Source organism: Hyperolius riggenbachi, chromosome 8, assembly GCF_040937935.1.
Source record: "Hyperolius riggenbachi isolate aHypRig1 chromosome 8, aHypRig1.pri, whole genome shotgun sequence".
NCBI classification, from domain to species: Eukaryota; Metazoa; Chordata; class Amphibia; order Anura; family Hyperoliidae; genus Hyperolius; species Hyperolius riggenbachi.
The window spans coordinates 268,078,017-268,090,926 of record NC_090653.1 but is presented as its reverse complement, the minus strand read 5'-3'; the positions used below and the strand labels follow the sequence as shown (position 1 = coordinate 268,090,926).

The following is a 12,910-nucleotide window of genomic DNA, read 5'->3' as shown; positions in this document are numbered from 1 at the left end:
GTATGTACAATAAAATTCACTCAGCCTGAGTAGAGCTTCCTAAGAGAACATACTGATTGGTATATTCTCTTTCCATCTTAGGAAACCATTTTATTCCACCATCATGTGTTCTATCCTACTTATCATCCTTATAAAACTGACAAGTATTTTGTGCATCAGATTCTAGCCACTTACTATCCAGCCTCCACCATCAGTGTGCATGTCACACAGGACCATCAGGGGCTTCAGGCCATCCGGATATATTGTGTACCAGTTGGTGAGAACCACACCAAAAGCCTTCAGTTCTTTACAGTTCTTGGCAGCTGCAGGAAAGACAGACAGGCTAAAATACTTTCAAATACATTTTCCAAAGCTTATATACTGAATGGCTGTTATACAAAGCGACTATTGTCCATGGTGTTCCAGAGGAAAAACATAAGGTTAGCCCAGAGCCCATCCTTTACACTCAATGACTGTGGAATCAGCAGAACTGATAAATATACCTACCTTGGTCTTGAAATCAACCAATACGGAAGCCTTAAGTCAGCCATGGAGGCTCTAGAAGCCAAAGCATGCTGAATGTTCTATGCCATCAGGAAAGAACTGTACCACCTCAAACCACCAGTAAAGGTTTGGCTGAAAGTATTTGACAGTGTCATCACCCAAATTCTACGGTATGGAAGTGAAGCATGGGTCCCAACCACTTACCCAGACCAATCAAAATGGGACCTTACCCAACAGAAATATTCCACCTGGAGTACTGCAAACACCTTCTCCATGTCCATCGAAGTACGTATTTTTCGCCATATAAGACGCTCCAGCATATAAGACGCACCCAGATTTACAAGGCAAAAATCAGGAAAAAAAGAAAAAACTAAACCTTGGTGCTTCTATGATGCAGGGGCGTCTTAAGGACTTTTCACCCCCCAGTTACTCTACATACTATTACACTGACCACATAAGGGGACAGTGTAATGATTGCCTATTCCCATGTTGCCTGCCTGTGTTCCCCTATGTGGTCAGTGTAGGGATTGGCTGTTCCTGTGTCACCCTGTGCCTGCTGTTTCCCCCTGTGCCTGTCATGTCCTCCTGTGCCAACCATGCCCTTCTGTGCCAGCCATGTCCTCCTGTCAGTCTCCCCCTGTGCCAGCCATGTCCCCGTCAGTGTCCCTGTGCCAGGAATGTCCCCCTGTCAGTGTCCCCCTGTGCCAGCCATGTCCCCCTGTCAGTGTCCCTGTGCCAGCCATGTCCCCCTGTCAGTATCCCTGTGCCAACCATGTCCCCCTGTCAGTGTCCCTGTGCCAGCCATGTCCCCCTGTCAGTATCTCTGTAGCAGCCATGCCCCCCTTGTCTGTGTCCCTGTGCCAGCCATGTCCCCCTGTTAGTGTCCTCCTGCCAGCCATTTCCCCCTGTCAGTGTCCCCCTGTGCCATCCGTGTCCCGCTGTGCCGGCCATGTCCCCCTGTCCATATCCCCCTGTGCCAGCAGCGTAAATACAGTATATACGTTACCTGCTCCTGCCGCCGTGCTCCTGGCTCCAGTCCTGCTTCGCAATCCTCTTCTGGTGATCTTCTTCAGGGATTACGCAATCAGCACGCGTGCGCCGGGGTCACGCATGCATGACCCCGGCACATGTGTACTGATTGCGTAATCCCCGCGCGGCTAATTAGGACTCACCGGCCAGCAATGTTCGGCGGCTGCAACAGCGGTAGATGGGAGAAGAGGATCCTGAAGCAGGACTGGAGCCAGGAGCGCGGCGGCTGTAGCAGCAGGTATCGGTGGATGGCAGAAGAGGATCCCGAAGCAGGACTGGAGCCAGGAGCGCGGCGGCAGGAGCAGGTAATGTATATACCGCTTCCCTGCGCACCTCTGCATTCCAAAATCTGTACCTTCGCCGCATAAGACGCACCCACTTTTCCCCAAAAATTTTGGAGAAGAAAAAGTGCGTCTAATACGGCGAAAAATACGGTATCTCAAACAATGCCTGCTGAGCTGAGCTAGGCAGATACCCATTACTGCTTCAGAAATAGAAGAGAGTGTTGTCCTTCTGGGCCCACCTACAGAGCAGCAGCCCTGACTCGCCCCACTACAAAGCCATGTTGCACAATGAAGACCACAACACTGCACTACACACTATACAACACAACTCTACACTAACACTACACAACATACACTAACACTACACAAACAATTAACTAACACTACACTACACTTCACTAGGTTGACACTTCATACTGCACCTGATCCTGCCACCGCACTCCTCTCCCTCTCACTCCAGTCATCTTCAGTGCAGTAAGCAGGCTTCTCTTTTCCTTCTCCTGTGGCCGCCTCAGCTTCTTGAGGTCCTCCATTCTTCTTACTGCCGCCACGTGACCACGTGTGCCGCTGTGGTTACAGTAACTGCTTTACTACAGAAGAAGGAAGCAAGCAGGAAACTGAATACCCAGCGGGCAGAGGAGCAAGTAAAGCTGAAGCGTCCCGCTGCCTGCAGGAGAGGAGCCTGTTGAACACCACCAGAGAGAGGAAGTGGATCGCAGTTGCAGCAACAGGAAGCAGAAAGCATGAAACACATCGAGTAGAGCTGAAGCGCTCGCAAGAAGAGAAGCGGACCCTGAACTGAAGACCACTGGAGAGGGGAGAAGAGGAGCGGCCGGCCACTGGGTGACTGAGATTAATATTCAGAAATGTGGGTGGAGCCTACAACTGCCAATTAAAATTCACCTATTGATTTTCAAGGGGAATATTGAAACTGCTGCCATTCTTACACTATTAATGGCAGAGGTCTCAAACCTGCTACAGTCGGTCATTAAGTGACTGGGGTTCAAAATCACTAAAGGGGCGGAGCCACAAACAGCCAATCAGATTTCTTCGCTGGATAAACTGCTTCCACTCACACAATTTTGATGTCAGGAACCCGAAAGCGCAAAACTTGGTCATTGACTAACTGTCTGTCAAGGTGACACACTTGACACACAGTGACTGTGTGTCACAAAAACTGGGGAATATTTAAATTGCTTCCATTTTTACACTGTTAATATCAGATGCCTCAAACCTGCTACAGTTGGTCATTGTGTGATTGGGGTTCAAATGCTGGAGAGGGGCGGAGACACAAACAGCCAATCTGAATAGTTGAATATTGATGGAAATATGCAAATTATTGATGCCAAAGACCCCAAAGCTCACAAACTTTGTGTTTGTGTGGTAGGGTTAGAAAAAGTGGGTGGAGCCAAGACCAGTAAAATACATACCCGGGCAATGCCAGGTCATCAGCTAGTATACACACACACACACACACACACACACACACACACACACACGTATATATATATATGTGTGTGTGGCCCAGGATGCTTCGATAGCGGCCTTAAGCTCATCCAGAGTGTTGGGTCTTGCGTCTCTCAACTTTCTCTTCACAATATCCCACAGATTTTCTATGGGGTTCAGGTCAGGAGAGTTGGCAGGCCAATTGAGCACAGTAATACCATGGTCAGTAAACCATTTACCAGTGGTTTTGGCACTGTGAGCAGGTGCCAGGTCGTGCTGAAAAATGAAATCTTCATCTCCATAAAGCTCTTCAGCAGATGGAAGCATGAGGAAATTTGGGGTTTCATGAGCTGTATGCCAAAATCATCAATATTAAAACAATAAAAGGCTTGAACTACTTCAGTTGTGTGTATTTGAATCTAAAATATATGAAAGTCTAATGTTTATCAGTACATTACAGAAAATAATGAACTTTATCACAATATGCTAATTTTTTTAGAAGATCCTGTATATATATATATAGTTCTGTGCAAAAGTCCGGGTCCACTTTAAGTCCCCCCGGCCCCCGCCCCGATGACGTCACTTCGCCCGGCGTCTAGCTGCACCACCACAAACCGCCACTCAGCCATCCTGATTGGCCGCCAGGGATCCCCGGAAGAAGAGAGGAGGTAAGGGGATCCCGGCGGCCGGGGGGAGATGCCTGGGTCCCGCTGGCAGCGTGGATTGCACGGGACCCAGTAAAAGCCAGTGCGCGGCATTTTTGGGCCATCCGAGCTGAGCTCTGGGTAAGTGAATCTCAGCTGGAGCTAAGCTCGGGGTTACCACCAGGGGGGTTAAAAAATAAAGTGTTTTTTTCCCTATAGTAAATTGTTAACCCCTACCTATCTAATTAACCTCTTCTGTCATCCATAACTGGCCTTAAAGCAGTTTTAAACTTTGACAAAATCTATATATATATAAAATCGGATGTATGTATGTATGTGTGTATATGTGTGTGTATGTATGTGTGTGTGTATGTGCCGCGATCACTCGAAAACTGCTTGACCGATTTGAACGAAACTTGGTATGCAGATCCCTTACTACCTGGGATGATATGTTTTGGTGGTCTCGCATCCCCCTTCACAAATGGGCGGAGCTACAAACAGCAAATCAGATTTCACCCATTCAAGTCAATGGAAAAAATGTAAAAGGCTGCCATTCTCACAGTAATCAAGCCAGAGTCCCCCCACTTGGCACAGTTGGTTACTTGGTGACCGAGGTTACAAATCCAGGAAAAGTGGGTGGAGCATAAAACAGCCAATCAAATTTCAGCCATTTATTTTAAATGGGAAAATGTAAACTGCAGCCATTCTTAGACTGTTAATCGCAAGGTTCTCAAACTTGCCACAGTTGGTCACTGTGTGAATGCGATTAAGATTCAAGAAAGTGGGTGGAGCCTACAACATCCAATCAAGATTCACCTATTGATTTTCAAGGGGAATATTTAAACTGCTGCTATTCTTACACTTTTAATGGCAGAGGCTTCAAACTTGCTACAGTCGGTCATTGGGTGACTGGGGTTCAAATTCACTAAAGGGGCGGGCCACAAACAGCCAATCACATTTCCTTGGTGGATAAACTACTTCCATTCACACATTTTTGATGCCAGGAACCTGAAAGTTCACAAACGTGGTCATTGAGTGACTGTGTGTCAAGGTTACACAAAGTGGGCAGAGCCAAAAACAACTTTTACTGGGAAAATATAAACTGCAGCCATTCTTACACTGTTAATGGCAGGGTTCTCAAACTTTGCACAGTTGGTCACTGGGTGAATGAGATTAAGATTTTGGAAGGTGGGTGGAGCCTACAACAGCCAATAAAAATTCACCTTTTGATTTTCAAAGGGAATATTTAAGCTGCTACCATTCTCTTATACTATTAATAGCAGATGCCTCAAACCTGGTACAATTGGTCACTGGGTGACTGGGGTTCAAATTCAGAAAGGGGGCGGAGCCACAAACAGCCAGATTTGTTTATTTTTCAATGGGAATATACAAAGTATTGATACCAAGGACCCCAAAGCTGATAAACTTGATAATTGAGTGACTGTATTTCAAGGTTAGAAAAAGTTGGCGGTGCCAACAACTACATTTTTAACATGGCAGGGTTCCCAAACTTGACACAATTGGCCACTGGGTGACTGGGATGAATATTCAGAAATGTACGTGGAGCCTACAACAGCCAATCAAAATTTATTTTCAAGGGGAATATTCACATTGCTACCATTCCCACACTGTTAATGGCAGAGGCCTCAAACCTGATACAGTCAGTCATTGGGTGACTGGGGTCCAAATTCACTAAAGGGGTGGAGCCACAAACAGCCAGTCAGATTTGTTAGATTGATTTCAGCCATTCTGTTATTGGCAGGGTTCTCAAACTGGTTGTGTGGGTGACACAGTTGGTCACTGGATGACTGGGACTAATATTCAGGAAAGTGGGTGGAGCCTACAGCAGCCAATCAAAATTCACCTTTTGATTTTCAAGGGGAATATTTAGATTGCTTCCATTCTTACACTCTTAATGGCAGAGGCTAAAAAATCTGCTAAAGTCAGTCACTGGGGGACTGGGGTTTAAATTCTGAAGGGAGCGGGCCAAAAACAGCCAATCAGATTTGTTTAATTTCAATGGTAAAATGCAACTTATTGATGCCAAGGACCCCAAAGCTCATAAAATTGGTCATAAAGTGACTGTATGTCAAGATTACAAATAGTGGGTGGAGCCAAAAACAATTAACTTTTTTCATGGGAAAATGTAAACTGCAGCTTTTCTTACACTGTTATAGGCAGGGTTCTCAAACTTTGAACAGTTGGTCACTGGGTGACTAGGATTAATAATTGGAAAAGTAGGTGGAGCCAATCAAAATTCACCTATTGATTTTCAAGGGGAATATTGAAACTGCAGTCATTCTTACACTGTTAATGACAGAGGCCTCAAACCTTAAGTGTCTGGGGTTCAAATTCAGTAAAGGGGTGGAGCCACAAACAGCCAGATTTCTTTGCTGGATAAACTGCTTCCAGTCACACAATTTTGATGCCAGGAACCCAAAAGCTCACAAACTTGGTCATTGAGTGACTGTGTGTCAAGGTTACAAAAAGTGGGTGGAGTTAAAAACAGATTTTTCTGGGAAATTGTAAACTGCAGCCTTTCTTCACTGTTAATGGCAGGGTTCTCAAACTTTGCACAGCTGGTTACTGGGTGACTAGGATTAATATTCAGAAAATGGGTGGAGCCTAAAAATGCCAATCAAAAATTACATGTCGCTTTTCAAGGAGAATATTAAAATTGCTGCCATTTTTGCACTGTTAATGGCACACGCCTCAAACCTGGTACAGTTGGGTCACTGGGGTTCAAATTCAGAAAAGGGGACAGAGCCACAAACAGTGAATCAGATTTGTTTCATTTCATGGGAAAATACAAATTATTGATGCCATTGCCAAGGACCCAAAAGCTTACAAACTTGGTCATTGAGTGACTGTGTGTCCAGGTTACAAACAGTGGGCGGAGCCAAAAACAAATTTCACTGGGAAAATGTAAACTGCAGCCATTCTTACACTGTTTATGGCAGGGTTCCCAAACTTTGCCCAGATTAATATTCAGGGAAGTGGGTGGAGCCTATAATAGCCAATCAAAATTCACCTGTTGATTTTCAAGTGGAATATTTAAATTGCTACCATTTTTACACTGTTAATAGCAGAGGCCTCAAACCTGCTACAGTTGGTCATTGGGTGACTGGGGTTCAAATGCTGAAGAGGGGGTAAAGCCACAAACAGCCAATTGTAACAAAGTGTCAGCGAGAGCACAAATGTCTGATTACGTGGTGATCTGATTCTGCAGTATCACCACCAATGCAGATATATTTTGACAAAAGCAATCAGTATCTTTCTGATAGTAGATCAGCGGAATGCTCACAAACACAATCAGTACTTTAATAAGAGTGTGCTCACAGGTGATTAATGCACAGTATACAGGAGTACTCCTATGTGATAGCCCCCTGGCTGTAGGGACTATCACTAGTAGAATGGTCGTACAGGCAAAGTCGGTAAGGATCGGTCAGCAGCAGTACAAAATCGTAGGGCTAATCGTAGTCAAAGAGGAAGCTGAGGTCGGCAACGGGTCGGACAGATAAGGCACAGAATCAGGAGGCACAAATCAGAGTCAAAGGTACAGGCAGGAAATCGGCAACAGATCAGATAGCTAAGTACAGAATCAGGAGGCAGAAATCGGAGTCAGAAATACGAGCAGAGGGTCATACACAATAAATCAACAATAATATTCAGTTATAATTATAGCTATCAAAGGTCTGAGCGCTAACACGAAGTATTCGCAACAGCAGACACTGGGCAAATGACATCTCTACGCTTAAATGCAGAAGGCATGTTCAGCCAGCCCGCCCAGGGTGCTGGAACCAAAGTCAGTATGTGATTGGCTGGCTGGAGTCAGCTCATCGCCGGATCAGCTGACCCATTTCCTCAGAGGATAAAGGTCCTGCCGCCGGGCGTGTAGCCCTGAGCCTGTGCGCGGCAGAGAGACCTGTGTGCGGCGTGCTGACAGTGTGTGCGGCGGGGATAGCGGTGGCGGTCTTGCCGCTGGACCCCGCCGCTCGTTACACCAATCTGATTTGTTTAATTTCTATTGGAATATACAAATTATTGATGCCAAGGACCCCAAAGCTCACAAACTTGGTCCTTGAGTGTTTGTGCGTTAGGGTTAGAAAGTGGGCGGAGCCAACACCAGTCAAATACATTCCCGGGCAACGTCATCAGTGAGTGGAGACAAATACAAATTTCACTGGGAAAATGTAAACTGCAGCCATTCTTACACTGTTAATGGCAGGGTTCTTAAACTTTGCACAGTTGGTCACTGGGTGACTGGGATTAATATTCAGAAAAGTAGGTGGAGCCTACAAAAGTGAATCAAACTTCACCTATTGCTTTTCAAGGGGAATATTTAATTGCTGCCTGTCAGAAAAGCTGTTGCTTCCTGCTTCACCTGCTGGTGTCATCACAAGTCACCAGCAGGTGGCTCTGTTTGCTTATCATGGTTGCCTGCAGTTTACAGGTTTACTACTAGATGGAGTATCATGGGTTATACATGTCTCTGTTCCACAGGTGTCCGGCCAGGCTGCTAGTTCCTATTTAAGCTGGCCACTCCCTTCACACTCTGCAGATCCTTGTGTCAGTGTGACTTCTGCTTGCTGGTCCACTTCCTTGTTCTGCTCTGTGTTTCCAGCTTGTCTGACTGCCTGTGTAAGCCTCTGGCTTACATACTTTCTTGCCTTGCTCTGTGTTTCCAGTCTGTCTGTCTGTCTGTGTGAGCCTTTGGCTTGCATCCTATCTTGCCCTGCTCTGTCGCTTGTCTGTGTCCCAGATTAGCTAGAGTGTGTGAGAGATTGCGGAAAAGCCGCCACGTGTGCTACTGAGGAGGCGGCTGATTCCGCGTCCAGCGCGGCAGTTTGCACGCGGAAGCGTGTGTCTAGTGGCAGGGTGGAACGCGGAAAAGCCGCCGCATGCAACAACAGTCAGGCGGCTGGTTCCGCGTCCAGCGCGGCAGTTTGCACGCGGCAGCGTGTGTCTGGTGTGGCTGGGTCTGTTAGTGCACACAGGCTTAGGAATACACGCGCGCGCGCTGAGAGGCAGAATTCTTATACTAGGCAGGGAGAGTCAGCTGACCACGCCGATCAGCTGACTCTTGAGCAGGATACTATTGGTTGAGCAATTAGGGGTGGTGCTGGAGAGCACTACTCCATATATAGTTTCTGCTGGCCAGTTGCAAGTTGTCTGCCGTTGCGATCACTACGTGGAAGCCCTCAGACCTCAGTCAGATCCAATAGTGTGTTTGAACCAGGTGGACCTGGGAATTCACACTTAGCCAGATTACTTGAACTGTTATTCTGTTTATGCTCAGACTAGTTCCAGGGTGTAGAGACCAAGGACCTCACACCCAGCTTAGGGAACTGTTCTATCATTTGTGTTATGCTCAGACTAGTTCCAGGGTGTAGAGACCAAGGACCTCACACCCAGCTTAGGTAACTGTACTATTATTTGTGTTATACTCCAGACTAGTTCTAGGGTTTAGAGACCAAGGACCTCACACCCAGATTAGGGAACTGTACTATCATTTGTGTTATATTTCAGACTAGTTCCAGGGTGCTGAGACCACGGACCTTGCACTCAGACTAGGGAACTTTATTATCATCTGTGTTATTCTTCAGACTAGTTCCAGGGTGCTGAGACCACGGACCTCGCACCCAGACTAGGCATTGTTTGATATCTGTTATGACTTATTGCTTTTCTGACTACTACTCTGTCTTCTGATTCTGTACCTCGCATATCTGATATTCCGTTGCCAGACCCTGCTTGCCTTGGATACCGAATCAGCCTTCTGTCTTTGTACTTTTCTGTCAGTGTGGTGCCGACCTGGCGAGCCCGACCTGGAGAGCTATCTCTCCTTTTAAGAGATAGTCTCCAGACCAGATAGTGACATCCACCTTCAGGTGTCACTCACTCTCTGGCCTTCCCTATCTTCAGCCTGACTCCACCCCTTGAGGAGTCTCAGGCTGCTGGAAGGTTCCTGTGCTCTCAGAGCAGTGTCTCTTTACTGTCTATTATCACCTGCTCAGCAGGTGCTTGGAAGCAGGAAATTTGGGCGCATGAGGCAGGTGGACAAAAAGGGCGCCGCCATTTACTGCCATAATAAATATCGTTTAATGGGCGCCCAACAGGAAAAAAGGGCGCCGGAAAAAAATAACGTTTTAAAAGCGGCGCCTGGAGACTTTTAATGTTTTATAACTGCTTCTCATGATTACACATTATTTAATGATTTATAATTTTTTAAACATTATTTTTAAACGAAAAACAGTACAATATTTTTTAAAACATTATTTTTAAACGAAAAACCACACAATATTTTTTTTAAACGTTATTAATGCTTATCACAGGGGGGTCTTAGGTTAAGGCATCATTAGGGGGGTCTTAGGTTTAGACACCACCAGGGAGGTCTTAGGTTTAGGCACCACCAGGGGGGTCTTAGGTTTATGCACTACCAGGGGGGTCTTAGGTTTAGGCACCACCAGGGGGGTCTTAGGTTTAGGCACCATTCTTATTAATGTTTTATAAAACGTTATTATAAATTTCACTTTTTAAACAGGGAAGATTAACGTTTTTACAATTGCCGATTTCATACACATTATTTCATGATTTATAACTTTATAAAACATTATTTTTAAACGAAATATAGCACATTTTTTTAAACATTATTCATGCTTATCGTTTAAAACCCTGCACCCTTTTTTCTCTGCGCCCTTTTTTAACGTACGCCAGGTGCTTTACTCAAAGTACTACTGTTGCACCAAACACTAACATACCAATAGGTGTCCAAAGGTTAGCAATATATCTGTATTATCGGTGATTCTGCAGATCATCAATAATCAGGTATGTATCTGCATTCTTGGTGATACTGCAGATCACCAATAATCAGATTCTCTCTGCGTGCTGACACGTATCGTTACAGAGTGTATTAGTTTAATCCTGTTTTGAACATACACAGGCTAGCTTAGTCGCAGCTCTGTGTGTGTGTGTGTAATATCGTATGGGTGTCTGATTCTAGTGTGTATTGACCCTGGACTGTGTTGATGTTGATTCTGCCTTATGATTCTGTACTGCGATTGTTATATTTGTATATATATGTATGTAGCACTGTTCATATTAAACACTAATTCATTGCATATCTGTGTCCTGACCTTTTGTATATGCTACTAAATGTGATCAGCAAATACCCTGCTAGCAGGAATCGTGACAGTAGGATCTGCCCATACATTGATCACTGTGGCTATACAAAGGGTTCTGACAGTATCATGTGTGCTGATTCCAGAGAATGGATCCCACTCAGGCGTATTTATATGTGCGCCTGGCTGAGAAGCACAAGGCTTGTTGTCGGAAAGTATTCTCGGGACACTCTAAAGACCAATTGCATGAGCTATTTAGTCTTATGCATAGTCGTGTGGAGCAAGGAGTGTTTTGTATGGAGGAGGTCCGACCGTTGTTTGAGATATGGAGTGATTTGTTGTTTTCTGAACCTATTCCTGATGACTATGCATCCCTTTTTGATCAGGATGATATAGAACTTAAAGATGAAATCTTTGACCAGAAAATGAATCCCAATCAGGTGGATTCATTGGCTGACTATTTGTCAGAAAACTTTTTCTGAATACCCTAAAGACCGATTGCTTGAGCTATATAATTGTGTGCAAAGTTTTGTTAAGCAAGGAATGTTTGGTATGGAGGAGGTTCTACCGTTGTTGGAGATATGGACTGATTTGTTTTTTTCTGGTCCAGTATTCCATAATTATGCACCTCCTTTTGATCAGGATGACATAGTTTGCTGAATGATGATCAAGGTGAATTCTTTGAGCATTATTGTGATGAATCCAGAGAGTTAGTACAAGAATGTGTGGATGATGTACAGTACCTTGTCAGCCTGGGAATCTGTGTGTATGAGGAAGTTTCTCCTTTGCTGACAGCTTGGTATAAGATTCGTTCTCTCTTGCGTCCTGTTTTACAGGACTCTCAATCTTCCTCTTCTGTTTCTCACCAATGGGCTCAATTCTGGTAGCGTTTAGTAAATAATTACCTCATGGAATTGGGTTTACCTCATGAGGGAAATCAACTTTTGAATTCTGGTAGTTTAAGTAAAGTGTTACCTCATGTAATTTCATGAGGTAATTCATGTGGTAATTTTCTACTAAAAATGTGTGGTATTTAGTAGAGAAATACCTCACACTTGAATTCTAAAGTGAAATAAGGTGCGTCTTTGCATGTCTTTTACCTCACATAATTAGACCTACCTCTGCCACATGATAAATGCAGTGCTGTGACAGAATTGTGATATCTGTCACATAACATGGAGCCTTTTCAGCTTGTTCTGTGTTCAGGGCCCTCATATTTTGATGAAATAAGTAAAAGTGATCTGACCAACGAATTCCCCCCCCCCCCCCCCCCCAACATTGTCATACCCCAACCTCTGGTTGGAAAAAAAAAGTAAAAATGCTCCAACCCACAGCCTCTATCTTTAAAAAAAAAATTAAAGTGAACCTTAAGTGAACAAAATAAATTGAGTTTTACTCACCTGGGGCTTACCTCAGCCCCCTGCAGCTGATCTGTGCCCACGACGAGTCGCTCTGATGCTCCGAGTCCCGCCGGCGGCCACTTCCGGTTTCGCCATCAGGACCTGTCAGGCTGGGAAGGCGGCCGTTTCTACGCGTTCCCAGCCAAAATAGCACCCCTATGTGGCCATATGGCCGCATAGGGCTGCTATTTTGGCTGGGAACGCGTAGAATCAGCCGCGTTCCCCAGCCTGACGGGTCCTGATGGCAAAACCAGAAGTGGCCGCCGGCAGGACTCGGAGCATCAGAGCGACTCGTCGTGGGCACAGATTAGCTGCAGGGGGCTGAGGTAAGCCCCAGGTGAGTAAAACTCAATTTATTTTGTTCACTTAAGGTTCACTTTAAGTAAAACTGCGGCGATTCCCCCCCCCCTTTCCTCTGGTTAAAAGTGCTCAGAGCCCCCCCCCCCCCCCCCCCCAGCAGCCTCTAAAAGTAAAAGTGCTGTAACCCCCCCTCCAGACCCCCAGCC

General features: G+C 45.4%; 1 protein-coding gene across 1 annotated transcript in view; it reads right to left on the bottom strand.

Moving 5' to 3' along the window:
- The window catches only part of LOC137528559 (ficolin-1-B-like), a 92,025-nt gene that overhangs the window by 44,411 nt on the left and 34,704 nt on the right, over nt 1-12,910 (bottom strand). Inside the window, exon 7 of the mRNA XM_068249900.1 lies at nt 175-302. Within this exon, the coding sequence (XP_068106001.1) occupies nt 175-302 (128 nt within the window). The remainder of the gene's footprint in view (nt 1-174; nt 303-12,910) is intronic.